At 58.4% G+C, this 19,898-nt stretch overlaps 1 protein-coding gene across 1 annotated transcript in view; it reads right to left on the minus strand.

The window, feature by feature from the left end:
• LOC144737102 (uncharacterized) overlaps positions 1 to 19,898 on the minus strand; it is a 44,791-nt gene that overhangs the window by 1,807 nt on the left and 23,086 nt on the right. Inside the window, exons 15-23 of the mRNA XM_078619777.1 lie at positions 18,596 to 18,718; positions 17,454 to 17,576; positions 14,829 to 14,951; positions 13,656 to 13,778; positions 12,312 to 12,434; positions 11,506 to 11,650; positions 10,721 to 10,902; positions 2,577 to 2,724; positions 327 to 530 (exon numbers count right to left, since the gene is read on the minus strand). Of these exons, the coding sequence (XP_078475903.1) occupies positions 327 to 530; positions 2,577 to 2,724; positions 10,721 to 10,902; positions 11,506 to 11,650; positions 12,312 to 12,434; positions 13,656 to 13,778; positions 14,829 to 14,951; positions 17,454 to 17,576; positions 18,596 to 18,718 (1,294 nt within the window). The remainder of the gene's footprint in view (positions 1 to 326; positions 531 to 2,576; positions 2,725 to 10,720; positions 10,903 to 11,505; positions 11,651 to 12,311; positions 12,435 to 13,655; positions 13,779 to 14,828; positions 14,952 to 17,453; positions 17,577 to 18,595; positions 18,719 to 19,898) is intronic.

A 19,898-nucleotide genomic window follows, 5' to 3' on the forward strand; every position in this document is an offset into this window, starting at 1 on the left:
GTGTAAAGTAGTGTAGTGCATAGTGTAGTGTATAGTAGTGTAGTGCATAGTGCAGTGTAGTGTAGTGTATAGTGCAGTGTATAGTAGTGTAGTGTATAGTAGTGTAGTGTATAGTAGTGTAGTGTATAGTGCAGTGTAGTGTAGTGTATAGTGCAGTGTATAGCAGTGTAGTGTATAGTATAGTGTATATTAGTGGTGTATAGTCTAGTGTATATCAATCACACCCCCCCCCCATCCCACCCGTGACCCCATCGCCAGCGTGCGCTGTGCCGCGCTGGCGATGGGGTTTACAAAATGCGCTAACCGCGGCGCCTCCGCTCGCTCACCCGGTGGTGTAGGTGGCCACGAAGGCTCCGACCGAGTCGACGGCGTCGCTGATGAAGGTGAAGGTGATGGAGCTGCCGGTGCTGAGGATAGCCGGTGGGATGGCGGAGCCGCACAGCGTCGTACGGGGCGGGACCAGGGTCGCGTTGCTGTCGTAGACTATCAGGTAGTCGCCTGACGACCCGCATGGGGCCAGTCCGTTCAGGCTGTAGGGGTAAGGGGTAGGGGGGGGGGGGTTGTCAGTTTTTCACTTTCATTTATTAGGTACGAGCTTTACTTACGCGGCTTCGCCCGGGACTTGGATTCACCACCCCCGGCCGCCTTTGTCTCCCCAGTGTGCGATGTTCACACAGCACAGCAGTTACTCGTTTGAGGCTGAGTCGACCTAGGGGAGGCCCAGGACCGGTTGAAATAATCGTCACCGGTGGTGGCCGTGAGCGGGAATCGAACTCGGGTCGCCGGGTTCGTAGCGCGGCGTAGCGCAAACCACTACACTACCACTCCCAACACACACACAGCGCGCTAACCACTACACCACAATGCGTGACGCTTCCACGTGCGCGGGTCACGTGACAGATGTGACGTCACAGCTCACTTGCCGTGCAAAAAATATGCATTATTAAGCCCCCCCCCCCCCCCCAAAAAACCACAAAAGTGTATTTGTATAATGTGTGCATGGTGTACAGTCTGGAAAGTACCCACATGGTAAATTTCAAGTTTGTTGCATGTCGGGAAGTACGCTAAACTTTTTGAACAGACACACATAATCACAACTTTGCCTTCTATATACTGTATATAGAGATAGCCCTGTGAGCCATGCGGCTCTTGAATGGGGTGCAACCGCAACAAACAAAAAAACAAAACATGAACAAGAAAATATCTTAAAGTGACTATGTGACTAAGCGCAAACAGAAGATCCAGGAAAGAACAGCAAAATATTGCAGGAAAAGCACCGTACACCAACGCTGTGTGCAAAAATCCCAGTGGGATGCAAGTCAAACAACAACAACCACCACAAGACAACTTAGATTAAGGCTTCATTCTAACTCCGTACTACAACAAACAAACATGGCAAAAACCAATTTTTTTTTCGAAATCACCAAAATAAAGCCATAAAAGCAATGTAACAGTGATCATAGGAACTGTGACCCGTTGAGATGTGTTCCTCAATCTCGATTCGAAGCTTTCGTGACTGCAGGAATCCATACCCTTAGGTTTTTTTGGTAAAGTCACGTGGGTAGAAATGAAATAAAACAAACCGCGACGATTCGATCGCAACACAAGTAGCAATCCTCATCAGGTGGAACAACCACAGCAAGAAAACATTGCTGAAGTTGGTATGACTTTACCGAAAGAACCAAAGAGTTTGTGTTCTTCAATGAGGTGGTGACAGTGGCCCGGCTATGAGTTGTTGACTACCTCGCCTGGTATACAGGAGGTCGTGGGTTCGATCCAGAGCCTGACGATGCCTGCTGCTGCTGTATATTTGGAGTTTGTATCTCTCAATCTCATAATCATCATCACGGTGGCTAGGAGATGTTAACTACCTCGCCTGGTGTACAGGACTACAGGAGGTCGTGGGTTCGATCCCTACCCTGATGATGGCTGCTGCTGCCGTATATTTAGAGTTTGCGTCTCTCTCATCATCATCACCACCGTGGCTAGGAGATGTTAACAACCTCGCCTGGTGTACAGGAGGTCGTGGGTTCGATCCAGACCCTGACGATGCCTGCCTGCTGTATATTTAGAGTTTGCGTGTCTCTCTCTCATCATCATCATCACGGTGGCTAGGAGATGTTAACTACCTCGCCTGGTGTGCAGGAGGTCGTGGGTTCGATCCAGAGCCTGACAATGCCTGCTGCTGTATATTTGGAGTTTGCCTGTCTCTCTCTCTCTCCCCGTGGCAGCGTGGATTTGTCTCTGGGTCCTCCGGTTTTTGTCCCCTCCACATTTAGAATCAAACGTCACCGCGCGTTCAGATGGTTTGGGTGCTGTAAATGTCGACGTGGTGATGATGCCTTAACTGGTAGGATACAAAATAAAGTAGTCGCTTGTTTAGTGTGCAGATGAGGACCACCCCACCACACCACCACCCCACTGCTCCACGTAGGTGAAAGGAGCTCACAATTGAGAAACAAGAGAGAGACGGGAGACAGACAGAGACATAGAAACAGACAGAGAGACACGAGAGAGAGAGAGAGACAGACGAGAGAGGGTGAGATTTATAAACAAATTAGAACCGGTGGACTCACCTGAAGGAGGTGAACTTGGTGCAGATGAACTTGCCGGCGCGCGTGATGGTGACGGTGAGGTTGGCGTTACTCGCGAACGTGGTCGCGGTCTCATTGGGAGCCATGAAGCTGCCCGTGGCGGCGGTGAGCGACAGCCTCCTGCGGTAGACTGCGGACGGGAGAGAGACACGTGGTCACGGCACGGCCATTGCTGGTGGTGGTGGTGGGGAACGGTGGTGGTGGTGGGCGGTGGTGAGCGGTGGTGGTGGTGGTGGTGGTGGTTGGAAGTGGTGGTGGTGGGGAGCAGTGGTGGTGGTGGTGAGCGGTGTGCAGTGGTGGTGGTGGTGAGAGGTGTTGAGTGGTGTTGGTGGGGAGCGGTGGTGGTGATGATGAGTGGTGGTGGTGGTGGTGAGTGGTGATGGTGGTGGTGAGAGGTGTTGAGTGGTGGTGGTGGGGAGCGGTGGTGGTGATGGTGAGTGGTGATGGTGGTGGTGAGCGGTGGTGAATGGTGGTGGTGAACGGTGGTGAGTGGTGGTGGTGGTGGTGGTGAGCGGTGGTGGTGGTGGTGGTGAGCGGTGTTGAGTGGTGGTGGTGGTGAGCGGTGGTGGTGGTGAGGGGTGGTGGTGAGCGGTGGTGAGCGGTGGAGAGCGGTGGTGGTGGTGAGCGGTGGTGGTGGTGAGCGGTGGTGGTGGTGGTGAGGGGTGGTGGTGAGCGGTGGTGAGCGGTGGAGAGCGGTGGTGGTGGTGAGCGGTGGTGGTGGTGGAGAGCGGTGGTGAGCGGTGGAGAGCGGTGGTGGTGAGCGGTGGTGGTGGTGGAGAGCGGTGGTGAGCGGTGGAGAGCGGTGGTGGTGGTGGAGAGCGGTGGAGAGCGGTGGTGGTGGTGGAGAGCGGTGGTGGTGGTGAGCGGTGGAGAGCGGTGGAGAGCGGTGGTGGTGGTGGAGAGCGGTGGTGGTGGTGAGCGGTGGAGAGCGGTGGAGAGCGGTGGTGGTGGTGGAGAGCGGTGGTGGTGGTGTGAGCGGTGGAGAGCGGTGGAGAGCGGTGGTGGTGGTGGAGAGCGGTGGTGGTGAGCGGTGGAGAGCGGTGGAGAGCGGTGGTGGTGGTGAGCGGTGGAGAGCGGTGGAGAGCGGTGGTGGTGAGCGGTGGTGGTGGTGGAGAGCGGTGGAGAGCGGTGGTGGTGGTGGAGAGCGGTGGTGGTGGTGGAGAGCGGTGGAGAGCGGTGGTGGTGGTGGAGAGCGGTGGTGGTGGTGGAGAGCGGTGGAGAGCGGTGGTGGTGGTGGAGAGCGGTGGTGGTGGTGAGCGGTGGAGAGCGGTGGAGAGCGGTGGTGGTGGTGGAGAGCGGTGGTGGTGAGCGGTGGAGAGCGGTGGAGAGCGGTGGTGGTGGTGGAGAGCGGTGGTGGTGGTGAGCGGTGGAGAGCGGTGGAGAGCGGTGGTGGTGGTGGAGAGCGGTGGTGGTGGTGAGCGGTGGAGAGCGGTGGTGGTGGTGGAGAGCGGTGGTGGTGGAGAGCGGTGGTGGTGGTGGTGAGCGGTGGTGAGCGGTGGTGGTGGTGGAGAGCGGTGGTGGTGGTGAGCGGTGGAGAGCGGTGGTGGTGGTGGAGAGCGGTGGTGGTGGAGAGCGGTGGTGGTGGTGGTGAGCGGTGGTGAGCGGTGGAGAGCGGTGGTGGTGGTGGAGAGCGGTGGTGGTGGTGAGCGGTGGAGAGCGGTGGTGGTGGTGGAGAGCGGTGGTGGTGGAGAGCGGTGGTGGTGGTGGTGAGCGGTGGTGAGCGGTGGTGGTGGTGGAGAGCGGTGGAGAGCGGTGGTGGTGGTGGAGAGCGGTGGTGGTGGTGGTGAGCGGTGGGAGAGCGGTGGTGGTGGTGGAGAGCGGTGGTGGTGGAGAGCGGTGGTGGTGGTGGTGAGCGGTGGTGAGCGGTGGTGGTGGTGGAGAGCGGTGGTGGTGGTGAGCGGTGGAGAGCGGTGGTGAGCGGTGGTGGTGGTGGAGAGCGGTGGTGGTGGTGAGCGGTGGAGAGCGGTGGTGGTGGTGGAGAGCGGTGGTGGTGGAGAGCGGTGGTGGTGGTGGTGAGCGGTGGTGAGCGGTGGTGGTGGTGGAGAGCGGTGGTGGTGGTGAGCGGTGGAGAGCGGTGGTGAGCGGTGGTGGTGAGTGGTGGTGGAGAGCGGTGGAGAGCGGTGGTGGTGAGTGGTGGTGGAGAGCGGTGGAGAGCGGTGGTGGTGAGTGGTGGTGGTGAGCGGTGGAGAGCGGTGGTGGTGGTGGAGAGCGGTGGTGGTGGAGAGCGGTGGTGGTGGTGGTGAGCGGTGGTGAGCGGTGGTGGTGAGTGGTGGTGGTGGTGGTGGAGAGCGGTGGAGAGCGGTGGTGAGCGGTGGTGGTGGTGGAGAGCGGTGGTGGTGGAGAGCGGTGGTGGTGGAGAGCGGTGGTGGTGGTGGTGAGCGGTGGTGAGCGGTGGTGGTGAGTGGTGGTGGAGAGCGGTGGAGAGCGGTGGTGGTGGTGGTGAGCGGTGGTGGTGGTAGTGGTGGTGGTGAGTGGTGGTGGTGGTGAGCGGTGGTGGTGGTGGTGGTGGTGAGTGGTGGTGGTGAGTGGTGGTGGAGAGCGGTGGAGAGCGGTGGGTGGTGGTGGTGAGCGGTGGTGGTGGTGGTGGTGGTGGTGGTGAGTGGTGGTGGTGGTGAGCGGTGGTGGTGGTGAGTGGTGGTGGTGAGTGGTGGTGGTGGTGAGTGGTGGTGGTGGTGAGCGGTGGTGGTGGTGGTGAGTGGTGGTGGTGGTGAGCGGTGGTGGTGGTGAGCGGTGGTGGTGGAGAGCGGTGGTGGTGAGTGGTGGTGGAGAGCGGTGGAGAGCGGTGGTTGGTGGTGGTGAGCGGTGGTGGTGGTGGTGGTGGTGGTGAGTGGTGGTGGTGGTGAGCGGTGGTGGTGGTGAGTGGTGGTGGTGAGTGGTGGTGGTGGTGAGTGGTGGTGGTGGTGGTGGTGGTGGTGAGTGGTGGTGGTGGTGAGTGGTGGTGGTGGTGAGCGGTGGTGGTGGTGGTGGTGGTGGTGAGTGGTGGTGGTGGTGAGTGGTGGTGGTGGTGAGCGGTGGTGGTGGTGGTGGTGGTGGTGAGCGGTGGTGGTGGTGAGCGGTGGTGGTGGTGGTGGTGGTGGGTGAGTGGTGGTGGTGGTGAGTGGTGGTGGTGGTGAGTGGTGGTGGTGAGCGGTGGTGGTGGTGGTGGTGGTGGTGAGTGGTGGTGGTGGTGGTGGTGGTGGTGAGTGGTGGTGGTGAGCGGTGGTGGTGGTGGTGAGCGGTGGTGGTGGTAGTGGTGGTGGTGGTGGTGAGTGGTGGTGGTAGTGGTGGTGGTGGTGGTGAGTGGTGGTGGTGAGCGGTGGTGGTGGTGGTAGTGGTGGTGGTGGTGGTGAGTGGTGGTGGTGGTGAGTGGTGGTGGTGGTGAGTGGTGGTGGTGAGCGGTGGTGGTGGTGGTGGTGGTGGTGAGTGGTGGTGGTGAGTGGTGGTGGTGGTGAGTGGTGGTGGTGAGCGGTGGTGGTGGTGGTGAGCAGTGGTGGTGGTGGTGGTGAGTGGTGGTGGTATTGGTGGTGGTGAGCAGTGGTGGTGGTGGTGGTGAGTGGTGGTGGGTGAGCGTGGTGGTGGTGGTGGTGGTGGTGGTGAGTGGTGGTGGTGAGCGGTGGTGGTGGTGAGCGGTGGTGGTGGTGGTGAGCGGTGGGTGGTGGTAGTGGTGGTGGTGAGTGGTGGTGGTGAGCGGTGGTGGTGGTGGTGGTGGTGGTGGTGAGTGGTGGTGGTGAGCGGTGGTGGTGGTGGTGGTGGTGGTGGTGAGTGGTGGTGGTGAGCGGTGGTGGTGGTGAGCGGTGGTGGTGGTGGTGGTGGTGGTGAGTGGTGGTGGTGGTGGGTGAGCGGTGGTGGTGGTAGTGGTGGTGGTGAGTGGTGGTGGTGAGCGGTGGTGGTGGTAGTGGTGGTGGTGAGTGGTGGTGGTGGTGAGTGGTGGTGGTGAGCGGTGGTGGTGGTAGTGGTGGTGGTGGTGAGCGGTGGTGGTGGTGGTGGTGGTGGTGAGCGGTGGTGGTGGTGGTGGTGGTGGTGAGTGGTGGTGGTGAGCGGTGGTGGTGGTGGTGAGCGGTGGTGGTGGTGAGCGGTGGTGGTGAGTGGTGGTGGTGGTGAGTGGTGGTGGTGGTGAGTGGTAGTGGTGGTGGTGAGCGGTGGGTGGTGGTGGTGAGTGGTGGTGGTGGTGGTGAGTGGTGGTGGTGAGCGGTGGTGGTGGTGGTGAGCGGGTGGTGGTGGTGGTGAGTGGTGGTGGTGAGCGGTGGTGGTGGTGGTGAGCGGTGGTGGTGGTGGTGGTGGTGGTGAGTGGTGGTGGTGGTGAGCGGTGGTGGTGGTGAGCGGTGGTGGTGGTGAGCGGTGGTGGTGGTGAGCGGTGGTGGTGGTGAGTGGTGGTGGTGGTGGTGGTGGTGGTGGTGAGTGGTGAGTGGTGGTGGTGAGCGGTGGTGGTGGGTGAGCGGTGGTGTGGTGGTGAGCGGTGGTGGTGGTGAGTGGTGGTGGTGGTGGTGGTGAGTGGTGGTGGTGAGTGGTGGTGGTGGTGGTGAGCGGTGGTGGTGGTGAGCGGTGGTGGTGGTGGTGAGCGGTGGTGGTGGTGGTGGTGAGTGGTGGTGGTGGTGGTGGTGAGTGGTGGTGGTGAGCGGTGGTGGTGGTGGTGAGTGGTGGTGGTGGTGGTGAGTGGTGGTGGTGGTGGTGGTGAGTGGTGGTGGTGAGCGGTGGTGGTGGGTGGTGAGCGGTGGTGGTGGTGAGTGGTGGTGGTGAGTGGTGGTGGTGGTGGTGGTGGTGGTGAGTGGTGGTGGTGGTGAGCGGTGGTGGTGGTGGTGGTGGTGGTGGTGAGCGGTGGTGGTGGTAGTGGTGGTGGTGGTGAGCGGTGGTGGTGGTGGTGGTGGTGGTGAGCGGTGGTGGTGGTGGTGGTGGTGGTGAGTGGTGGTGGTGAGCGGTGGTGGGTGGTGAGCGGTGGTGGTGAGTGGTGGTGGTGGTGAGTGGTGGTGGTGGTGGTGAGCGGTGGTGGTGAGCGGTGGTGGTGGTGGTGGTGGTGGTGAGTGGTGGTGGTGGTGAGTGGTGGTGGTGAGCGGTGGTGGTGGTGAGCGGTGGTGGTGGTGGTGAGCGGTGGTGGTGTGTGGTGAGTGGTAGTGGTGAGCGGTGGTGGTGGTGGTGAGTGGTGGTGGTGGTGGTGAGTGGTGGTGGTGAGCGGTGGTGGTGGTGGTGAGTGGTAGTGGTGAGTGGGTGGTGGTGGTGGTGAGTGGTGGTGGTGGTGGTGAGTGGTGGTGGTGAGCGGTGGTGGTGGTGGTGAGCGGTGGTGGTGGTGGTGAGTGGTAGTGGTGAGCGGTGGTGGTGGTGGTGAGCGGTGGTGGTGGTGGTGAGTGGTGGTGGTGAGCGGTGGTGGTGGTGGTGGTGGTGGTGAGTGGTGGTGGTGGTGAGTGGTGGTGGTGAGCGGTGGTGGTGGTGAGCGGTGGTGGTGGTGAGCGGTGGTGGTGGTGAGTGGTGGTGGTGGTGGTGGTGGTGAGTGGTGAGTGGTGGTGGTGAGCGGTGGTGGTGGTGAGCGGTGGTGGTGGTGGTGAGCGGTGGTGGTGGTGAGTGGTGGTGGTGGTGGTGGTGGTGGTGAGTGGTGGTGGTGAGCGGTGGTGGTGGTGGTGAGTGGTGGTGGTGGTGAGTGGTGGTGGTGAGTGGTGGTGGTGGTGGTGAGCGGTGGTGGTGGTGAGCGGTGGTGGTGGTGGTGAGCGGTGGTGGTGGTGGTGGTGAGTGGTGGTGGTGGTGGTGGTGAGTGGTGGTGGTGAGCGGTGGTGGTGGTGGTGAGTGGTGGTGGTGGTGAGTGGTGGTGGTGAGTGGTGGTGGTGGTGGTGGTGGTGAGCGGTGGTGGTGGTGGTGAGCGGTGGTGGTGGTGGTGGTGAGTGGTGGTGGTGGTGGGTGGTGAGTGGTGGTGGTGAGCGGTGGTGGTGGTGGTGAGTGGTGGTGGTGGTGGTGAGTGGTGGTGGTGGTGGTGGTGAGTGGTGGTGGTGGTGGTGGTGAGTGGTGGTGGTGAGCGGTGGTGGTGGTGGTGAGCGGTGGTGGGTGGTGAGTGGTGGTGGTGAGTGGTGGTGGTGGTGGTGGTGGTGGTGAGTGGTGGTGGTGGTGAGCGGTGGTGGTGGTGGTGGTGGTGGTGGTGAGCGGTGGTGGTGGTGGTGGTGGTGAGTGGTGGTGGTGAGCGGTGGTGGTGGTGGTGGTGAGTGGTGGTGGTGAGCGGTGGTGGTGGTGAGTGGTGGTGGTGAGTGGTGGTGGTGGTGGTGGTGGTGGTGGTGAGTGGTGGTGGTGAGCGGTGGTGGTGGTGGTGAGTGGTGGTGGTGGTGAGTGGTGGTGGTGGTGGTGGTGGTGAGTGGTGGTGGTGAGCGGTGGTGGTGGTGGTGAGCGGTGGTGGTGGTGAGCGGTGGTGGTGGTGGTGGTGAGTGGTGGTGGTGAGCGGTGGTGGTGGTGGTGCGTGAGTGGTGGTGGTGAGCGGTGGTGGTGGTGGTGAGTGGTGGTGGTGAGCGGTGGTGGTGGTGGTGAGCGGTGGTGGTGGTGGTGAGTGGTGGTGGGTGAGCGGTGGTGGTGGTGGTGAGTGGTGGTGGTGGTGAGTGGTGGTGGTGGTGGTGGTGGTGAGTGGTGGTGGTGAGCGGTGGTGGTGGTGGTGAGCGGTGGTGGTGGTGAGCGGTGGTGGTGGTGGTGAGTGGTGGTGGTGGTGGTGGTGGTGAGTGGTGGTGGTGAGCGGTGGTGGTGGTGGTGGTGAGTGGTGGTGGTGAGCGGTGGTGGTGGTGGTGAGCGGTGGTGGTGGTGAGCGGTGGTGGTGGTGGTGGTGAGTGGTGGTGGTGAGCGGTGGTGGTGGTGGTGGTGAGTGGTGGTGGTGAGCGGTGGTGGTGGTGGTGGTGGTGGTGGTGGTGGTGGTGGTGGTGAGTGGTAGTGGTGAGCGGTGGTGGTGGTGGTGGTGGTGGTGGTGAGCGGTGGTGGTGGTGGTGAGTGGTAGTGGTGAGCGGTGGTGGTGGTGGTGAGTGGTGGTGGTGAGCGGTGGTGGTGGTGGTGAGTGGTGGTGGTGAGCGGGTGGTGGTGAGCGGTGGTGGTGGTGGTGAGCGGTGGTGGTGGTGGATGGTGAGTGGTAGTGGTGAGCGGTGGTGGTGGTGGTGAGCAGTGGTGGTGGTGATGGTGAGTGGTGGTGGTGAGCGGTGGTGGTGGTGGTGGTGAGTGGTTGGTGGGTGAGCGGTGGTGGTGGTGGGTGGTGGTGAGCGGTGGTGGTGGTGGTGAGCAGTGGTGGTGGGTGGTGGTGGTGATGGTGAGTGGTGATGGTGATGGTGAGCGGTGGTGGTGGTGGTGGTGAGTGGTGGTGGTGGTGGTGGTGGTGGTGGTGAGTGGTGGTGGTGAGCGGTGGTGGTGGTGGTGGTGGTGGTGGTGGTGAGTGGTGGTGGTGGTGGTGGTGGTGGGTGAGTGGTGGTGGTGAGTGGTGGTGGTGGTGGTGGTGGTGGTGAGCGGTGGTGGTGGTGGTGGTGGTGAGCCGGTGGTGGTGGTGGTGGTGAGTGGTGGTGAGCGGTGGTGGTGGTGGTGAGTGGTGGTGGTGAGCGGTGGTGGTGGTGGTGGTGGTGAGCGGTGGTGAGTGGTGGTGAGCGGTGGTGGTGGTGGTGAGCGGTGGTGGTGGTGGTGGTGGTGAGCGGTGGTGGTGGTGGTGAGCGGTGGTGGTGGTGGTGGTGGTGAGCGGTGGTGGTGGTGGTGAGCGGTGGTGGTGGTGGTGGTGAGCGGTGGTGGTAGTGGTGAGCGGTGGTGGTGGTGGTGGTGAGCGGTAGTGAGCGGTGGTGGTGGTGGTGAGTGGTAGTGAGCGGTGGTGGTGGTGGTGAGTGGTGGTGAGCGGTAGTGAGCGGTGGTGGTGGTGGTGAGTGGTGAGTGGTGATGGTGGTGGTGGTGGTGGTGAGTGGTAGTGGTGAGCGGTGGTGGTGGTGGTGGTGAGCGGTAGTGAGCGGTGGTGGTGGTGGTGAGTGGTAGTGAGCGGTGGTGGTGGTGGTGAGTGGTGGTGAGCGGTAGTGAGCGGTGGTGGTGGTGGTGAGTGGTGAGTGGTGATGGTGGTGGTGGTGGTGGTGAGTGGTAGTGGTAGCGGCGGTGGTGGTGGTGGTGGTGGTGGTGGTGGTGGTGAGTGGTAGTGGTGAGCGGTGGTGGTGGTGGTGGTGTCCGCGTACAGGAGGTGTAGCTGCACTGGAAGCCCGTGTCGAGCCCGGTGCCCGAGTTGTAGTAGTCGAGCAGGAGGACGTTGGCGGAGCTGAGCACCGGGGCGGTGAGCGCCTTGCAGACCTTCTTGGAGGACGTGGCGGAGAGCGCGAGGCTCATGTTGGCGTAGGTGCACACCCCCGCGTCACCAAACCTGCGGGCGTGGGGACGGGGCGGGACAGTCGGATGGACAGTCAGACAGATGGACAGACGGATGGACAGACAGATGGACAGACGGATGGACAGTCGGATGGACAGTCAGACAGATGGACAGATGGATGGACAGTCGGATGGACAGACAGATGGACAGACAGATGGACAGTCAGACAGATGGACAGTCGGATGGACAGTCAGACAGATGGACAAACTGATGGACAGTCGGATGGACAGACAGATGGACAGACAGATGGACAGTCAGACAGATGGATGGACAGACAGAAGGACAGTCGGATGGACAGTCAGACAGATGGACAGACGGATGGACAGTCGGATGGACAGACAGATGGACAGACAGATGGACAGACATATGGACAGTCAGACAGATGGACAGATGGATGGACAGACAGATGGACAGACAGATGTACAGTCGGATGGACAGTCAGACAGGTGGACAGACGGATGGACAGTCGGATGGACAGTCAGACAGGTGGATGGAGGATGGACAGACAGATGGACAGACGGATGGATGCACGGATTGATGGACACACGCACGGACAGACGGACGAGACGCACACACGCCCGTGCGTGTAGAACTCACATCACTTGTCCGCAGGTCATGTTGACGCGGTAGAACAGGGGCAGCGTGATGTTCCACGTGCACGTCTCGGACACCGCGAAGCCGATGTAGGGGTAGCCCGGAGACGCGATGGAGTCCGACAGCAGGGACATGCTGCCTCCACACTCTGTGAGAGAGAAGGGAGAGGGAGCAAAGAGCTTTGTAGGTTGTCGGGTTTGCTGCCAGTATTAAATATTGAATCGGATTGATCCTGAACGGCAGGAGTAACAGCAGTAGCTGGAGGAGCAGCAGTAGCAGCAGCAGTAGCAGCAACAGCAGTAGCAGCAGCAGCAGCAGCGTTATCAGCAGTAGCAGCAGCAGTAGCAGCAGTAGTAGCAGCAGTCACACGGAGAGAGAGAGGGGGGGTCACCTCCGGCCATCCATCCAGCAGTGGACAAGACGAGTCGTAACTCCCCCCACCATCCCCACCGCCCCCACCACCCCTACCACCACCACCAACCCCACCACCACCACCCCCACCACCACCACCCCCATCACCTCCTCCACCACCACTACCTCCACCCTCACCACCACCCCCACCACCACCACCCCCACCACCCCCACCCCCACCACCACCACCCCCACCACCCCCACCCCCACCACCACCAACCCCACCACCACCACCCCCACCACCACCACCCCCATCACCTCCTCCACCACCACTACCTCCACCCTCACCACCACCCCCACCACCACCACCCCCACCACCACCACCCCCACCACCACCACCCCCACCACCCCCACCACCACCACCCCCCCCACCACCCCCACCCCCCCACGTGACTCACTCATGCAGGCGCTCTCGTTATCCAGCAGCACGTAGCCCACGTGGCACTGGCAGGTGAAGGAGCCGGCGCTGTTGACGCACAGCTGCTGGCACTTCCCATTGCTGGTGGCGCACTCGTCGATGTCTGCGTGGGGGCAAAGGCAAAGGTAAAGGTCCCCCGTGTAGCCTCAGCAGACTGCTGGGGGCAAGTGCTGTCGGTGGATGTAGCGCCTGAGAATAGGTTTTAGCCTTTCTGGCAATGAACCAGGCTGTGTTGAGATGTTAAAACGCCAAACTGAAACCCTTTAGCAAGGAACCGTGTACTGCTTCTGGTGGCACACACACACACAAATACAACAACACGCTCTGCCTCGTGTGTGGGGCATTGTCTTTGAAACGGATCGGTCCACCCCAGAGACACCCTCTTCAGAGCCTCGTCTCGAGCAGCGTTAGACCAGAGGACGCCAACAGGCGAACACGGCACAAAGACAACGCATCGTCATACACGAGCAGAGCGTGTTGTTCAGTGCGTGTGTGCGTGTGTGCGTGCTTCACCACACGAGTGCGGTTCGTGCAGCACTCGATTCCTTGCGAAAGGGTTTCACTTTAGTGTCTGAACATCTCAACACCGCCTGCTTGATTGCCAGAAAGGGAGATTTTACTGGTAGGAACCTCCTGGTTACACCAGCCCACAGGGGATTATTGTGTCCGTCCGTCGTGCAGGGAGGGGCTGGGTGGGGAGGGAGGGGCTGGGTGGGGAGGGTGGGGAGGGGCTGGATGGGGAGGGTGGGGAGGGGCTGGGTGAGGAGGTGGGGGGTGGGAGGGGTGGGGCTGGGTGAGGAGGGGCTGATCACCCCGTGGTGCCCTTATAAAACTCAACGTTTAACCTACTCACGCCGGCTTGTGCCCGCCCTCACAGTCGGGCATATTTGCGGAATACACCACGCCGCCGTTGACCCTGCAGGCCATTGACCGAGCAACCCAACGTTCCTACCAGCTCCCTCCGCAGGACAATGTGTTCGATGCTTGCAAGGGAGGTGCCACACGTGCACGTACGAACTCTCACGCTCGCTGACTCACACAGAGACAAAGATCACCCGGACAGCCTCAACAGGCTGCTGGGGCGAGTGCTGTTGGCCAGCAGCACCTATGAAGGCCGGCAATGAAAGAGAGCTGTACGGCTCAGTGGGCCTTACCCGGGGAAATGTTTTTGTTGAATATATCGCGAGCAATGCTTCGTTATTCGCCTGCTTGCTGTGTTTAGTTTGTTGTTGTGCTTCCGCCGCACCACCGGTGAGCGGGGCTGGCTACGTACGGTGCGAAAGAAGTTCAACAAACACACGACGACGAGAGGCGAGGGCGCTACCTTGGCACGCGGTCTGGTTGAACAGCTGATATCCAGGGTGGCAGCCGCACTTGAAGGAGCCGTTCGTGTTGATGCAGAAGTCGCTGCAGCCGCTGAGCGCTGGGTCGGCACATTCGTCGATGTCTGCGGATACCACAGACGCGCACACACAGACACACGCAGACACACGCACACAGACACACGCACAGACACACGCAGACACACACGCACAGATACACGCAGACACACGCACACAGACACACGCAGACACACGCACACAGACACACGCGCACAGACACACGCGCACAGACACACGCGCACAGACACACGCAGACACACACGCAGACACACGCGCACAGACACACACACACAGACACACACAAACACACGCAGACACACGCACACAGACACACGCGCACAGACACACACAGACACACGCGCACAGACACACGCACACAGACACACGCGCACAGACACACGCAGACACACGCACACAGACACACGCACACAGACACACGCGCACAGACACACACAGACACACGCGCACAGACACACACAGACACACGCAGACACGCACACACACACACGCAGACACACGCAGACACACACAGACATACGCGCACAGACACACGCACACAGACACACGCGCACAGACACACGCGCACAGACACACGCACAGACACACGCGCACAGACACACGCGCACAGACACACGCAGACACACGCAGACACACGCGCACAGACACACGCGCACAGACACACGCACAGACACACGCAGACACACGCGCACAGACACGCGCACAGACACACGCACACACACACGCAGACACACACGCACAGACACACGCGCACAGACACACGCGCACAGACACGCGCACAGACACACGCACACACACACGCAGACACACACGCACAGACACACACGATCACCCACCCGCTCGCCCACCCGCTCGCCCACCCACACGCTCGCCCACCCGCACGCTCACCCACCCGCTCACCCGCACACTCACCCGCCGGCTCACCCGCCGGCTCACCCGCACGCTCACCCGCACGCTCACCCACCCGCTCACCCGCACGCTCACCCGCACGCTCACCCACCCGCTCACCCACCCGCTCACCCAACACGCTCCCCCACTCGCTCGCCCACCCGCCCGCCCGCCCACCCGTGGCGCAGCACGCTGCCCCTGCTGCTCACCTGAGCAGCTCTTGCCATCAGCCTGCAGCTCGAAGCCGGCGGGACAGGAGCAGGCGAAGGAGCCCACGTTGTTGGTGCAGACATCCTGGCAGCCGCCGTTGTTCAGCAAACACTCGTCCACGTCTAGCGGTGGGCGAGAGGGCGGGGTGTCGTGTTGTTGTGGTGTTGTTGTTGTGGTGTGTGTGTGTGTTGTGGTGTTGTGGTGTGTGTGTGTTGTGTGTGGGTGTGTTGTGGTGTGTGTGTGTTGTGTGTGGGTGTGTCGTGTTGTGGTGTGTGTGTTGTGGTGTGTGTGTGTTGTGGTGTTGTGGTGTGTCGTGTTATTGTGGTGTTGATGTGGTGTGTGTGTCGTGTTGTTGTGTGCGTTGTGTGTATTGTGGTATGTGTGTGTTGTGGTGTTGTGGTGTGTGTGTTGTGGTGTGTGTTGTGTTGTTGTGGTGTGTGTGTGTCGTGTATGTTGTGGTGTGTGTATTGTGGTGTGTTGTGGTGTTGTGGTGTGTGTGTTGTGGTGTGTGCGTGAGCAGTGTGTGTGAGCAGTGTGAGTCACAAGTCAATTGTGTTTCTGTTAACACACGTGTCTAGCCACAAATCTGCCACTCAGTGCCACCACCATCATCATCACATGAATACACTTATTCGACAATTCTATACTTTAGTGGGTGGGTGGGTGAGTAAGTGGTTGGGTGTGTGGTTGAGCGTGGGTGAGTGGATGACTGAGTGTGTGGGTGAGTGGGTGAGTGGATGACTGAGTGTGTGGGTGAGTGGGTGAGTGGATGACTGAGTGTGAGGGTGAGTGGGTGAGTGTGTGAGTGGGTGGGTGAGTTGGTGACTCAGTGAATGGTTGGGTGAGTGGTTGGGTGAATCGGTGGGTGAGTGTGTGGGTGAGTGGCTGAGCGTGGGTGGATGAATGAGTGAGTGTGTGAGTGGGTTACTGAGTGAGTGTGTGGGTGAGTCGGTGGGTGGGTGTATGAGTGGGTCAGTGGGTGAGTGTGTGGGTGGGTGAGTGTGTGACTGAATGAGTGGTTGGGTGAATCGGAGGGTGAGTGTGTGGGTGAGTGTGTGGGTGCGTGAGTGGGTGTGTGAGTGAGTAAGTGGTTGGGTGAGTGGTTGGGTGAATCGGTGGGTGAGTGTGTGGGTGAGTGGGTGGGTGAGTGAGTGTGTGACTGAGTGAGTGGTTGGGTGAATCAGTGGGTGAGTGTGTGGGTTAGTGGGTGAGTGGGTGGGTGGGTGGGTGGATGAGTGAGTGAGTGTATGAGTAGGTGTATGCAGCCTCACGTATCTAATGAAGGCGTGGCTTTATTGCTATAATTTTCCTACTGGCGTAACAATTATAAATTAATCCATGAACTAACGAGCAAAACGCTTTCTCTCTCTCTCTCTCATCTCCAGAGCGCAGTGCCCGGGCGCGGTTCGTCCTCTAGGGGGCGTTGGGGCACCGCCCCACCCAGCAGCTGGAGACCAGAAATAAAAAATTCTAATAAAAAAAATACTCTTCTCTCAATCGTTTTGTCGTGTTTAAAAAAAAAGCATAAACGTAACGATTTCCTTCAACGTGCATTGCCCAATGAAGGTAAAGTTTTCAAGTTGTTCGCGTTAGAAACCGCTGCAAACAACGCAGTCCGATTCCTTGGGCTATCATAGCTAGCCCGCTTCTGCTAAAGAGCTACATGGCTCAATGGACTTTGCTGGTGAAGTAAAATAAGTTTTTTTACACCATTGGAACCTCATTTGCCAGTAAAAAATATGATATTAGTTTTTTTACCCTTCTATCTGGCAACAAAACTGACACCTTTTTTACAAGGAGTCATGTTTACATAGACCACAATACCTGCGGTCATAATGCAAACAAAAAACACAACTCTGATAATGTGCATTGTCCTTGAAGTGAGACTAGGCTCTAAGGAAAGCTGTCTCGGGTGTGGACCAATCAACTTCAAGGACAATGCGCATTATCAGAGTTGTGTTTTTTGTTTGCATTATGACCGCAGGTATTGTGGTCTATGCAAACATGACTCCTTGTAAAAAAAGGTGTCCGTTTTGTTGCCAGATAGAAGGGTAAAAAACCACATATCGTAAAATAAGTTGTTTAGTTCATAGAGCATCTGGCTACCGCTATGAATTTCCACGCGATGATGACGATGATGATAAACCACTTCGTTGAGCACCTATCACTTGTGATAACCAGAAGTCACTTCTGAAGAAAGAGCTGCACAACATTCTAGATTTGAAGTGTTCGTGACTGCAGGGATCCATACTCTTTGGTTCTTTCGGTACAGTCACGTCGGTATAAAATGAAAAATAAATTAATTTAGTTTTCATTTTATCTTAACACGTAGCAGGCTTTCGCGACCAATATTATTCATAATCAACGTTTTTTGGTTCAGATTGCGTTATTTATAAATGTGTCGTAACCCTCCACCACCCGACACGGCGAAACAGTAAAAAAGTGTCGCGTTGACAAAAGTGTCACCTACGTAAGGTGCACGGCAGCTCAGCAATGGGGGGGCCCTGCCTCTAAAAAAAGACCAAAAAATAGTTTCCAGTCGAAGTTTCAGTTCGTCGCCGCTGCCCGCCAGGCTCGCGGCATTTCGACATGCCACCCGACACTCCGGCGCGTTCCCAACTCACCGTCGCACAGGTGACCGTCGGCGTTGAGCGTGTAGCCCGGCATGCAGGCGCACACGTAACTCCCGTCCGTGTTGTCGCAGATCTGAGCGCATCCGCCGTTGGCTGAGTCGCACTCGTTCACGTCTAGCGGAGGGGGTTGGCGGTGAGGCGACAACGGGTTTTTGTTTTGTTTTACTTACAGGAGGCGTGGGGAACTTTTTTTATGCCAAGGGCCGTTTGGATATATACAACATCATTCGCGGGTCATACAAAATTATCAACTTAAAAATTAGCCCGTTAGATTTGGTCAAACATTTAATTAACTCATCCCTAATTGGATGGCTGGAACTGCTTCTCTTTGGCGAGGTGTGTGTGATGTTAGCTGGCTATTGATGATGTTGCTACTCGCAACTGCTTTTCCAGGTTTGCTCCTAGATTCATTGAATTTCGAGTCCCGCCTGCGGTTGCCTTGGCAGGGCCAGACCAAAATGATTTTGCGGGCCTCATACGGCCCGCGGGCCGGACGTTCCCCACCCCTGTCTTACAGGGACCTCTCTAGTTGTGAACGAGTTAGGTTCTAGAAGTCTCTTCGTAAGTCCAACTTTGCTCCTGGCGATTCCAAACGTGTTGTACGGCGTGTACATCGGAATAGCTTTAAAATTTGAATAATCTCCTGTAGGTGTAAATGCCACCGGTTCATCTTCTGTAGATGTAGATGCCAATGGTTCTACATGTTCTGCAGATGTAGATGCCACTGGTTCTACATGTTCTGCAGATGTAAATGCCACCACCGCCATCTATTGCGCGGCAGTTGAACTTACGACTCTCGGTCCGAAAAGGCAACTGGACATAACGGACCAGCTTTGTTCGTATCTCTGAAAGTTCACAAGTCGAATGTCCGTAAGTGGAGGAGTCTCTGTGCCGTGCTGGCCTTCATAGGTGCTGCTACTTGCTGACAGACAGTGCTTGCCCCGACAGGCAGTTAGAGGCCATAAGGGGGACCTTTATCTTTGTACGTGTACGACTCACCCACCGCCCTCGTGTGCCGTGCCTGCCTCCATCCGTCATAGCTGCTACACACAAACTGCACTTGGCCCGACAGTCTGTCAGAGGCTACACGGGAGGGACACCTTTGCCTGTATCTGTGTACGAGCCCGACTCACCCACGCACGAGTGCTTGTCTGTCGACAGCAAGAAGCCAGGGCTGCACGAGCAGGCATACGACCCGTACGAGTCTGTGCAGATCTGTTGGCAGGGGCCTGTTCCACCATTGCACTCGATGATGTCTGTCAAACGAAATGGGCATGAACGTGCGTCAGCGCTGTGGTGGGCTGGATAGTATTGTGTTGGTCTCAATAGTATTGTGGTGGGCTGGATAGTATCGTGGTGGGCTTGTTAGTATTGTGGTGGGCTGGTTAGTATTATGGTGGGCTTGTTAGTATTGTGGTGGGCTGGATAGTATCGTGGTGGCCTTGTTAGTATTGTGGTGGCCTGGATAGTATTGTGTTGGTCTCAATAGTATTGTGGTAGCCTTGATAGTGTTGTGGTGGGCTGGATAGTATTGTGGTGGGCTGGATAGTATCGTGGTGGGCTGGATAGTATTGTGGTGACCTCAATAGTATTGTGGTAGCCTGGATAGTGTTGTGGTGGGCTGGATAGTATTGTGGTGGCCTTGTTAGTATTGTGGTGGGCTGGATAGTAATGTGGTGGGCTGGATAGTATTGTGGTAGCCTGGATAGTATTGTGTTGGTCTGAATAGTATTGTGGTAGCCTTGATAGTGTTGTGGTGGGCTGGATAGTATTGTGGTGGGCTGGATAGTATCGTGGTGGGCTGGATAGTATTGTGTTGGTCTCAATAGTATTGTGGTGGCCTTGATAGTGTTGTGGTGGGCTGGATAGTATTGTGGTGGGCTGGATAGTATCGTGGTGGGCTGGATAGTATTGTGGTGACCTCAATAGTATTGTGGTAGCCTGGATAGTGTTGTCGTGGGCTGGATAGTATTGTGGTGGCCTTGTTAGTATTGTGGTGGGCTGGATAGTAATGTGGTGGGCTGGATAGTATTGTGGTAGCCTGGATAGTATTGTGGTGGTCTCAATAGTGTTGTGGTGGCCTTGATAGTAATGTGGTGGCCTTGTTAGTATTGTGGTGGGCTGGATAGTATCGTGGTGGGCTGGATAGTGTTGTGGTGGGCTCGATTATATTGTGGTGACCTCAATAGTATTGTGGTAGCCTGGATAGTATTGTGGTGGGCTGGATAGTAATGTGGTGGGCTGGATAGTATTGTGGTGACCTCAATAGTATTGTGGTAGCCTGGATAGTGTTGTGGTGGGCTTGATGGAAGGCTACCCTGGGGGCTAGGGAAGGGTAGTGGAGGTGATGGCAAGTAGTGGAGGGGCAAGGGAAGAGGGAATGGGGGATGGAGAAGAGATGAGACTTCGAGAGAGGAATGGAATGCAGTTAAGAAG

The sequence above is a fragment of the Lampetra planeri genome, chromosome 64, assembly GCF_965212315.1.
Source record: "Lampetra planeri chromosome 64, kcLamPlan1.2.h2, whole genome shotgun sequence".
NCBI classification, from domain to species: Eukaryota; Metazoa; Chordata; class Hyperoartia; order Petromyzontiformes; family Petromyzontidae; genus Lampetra; species Lampetra planeri.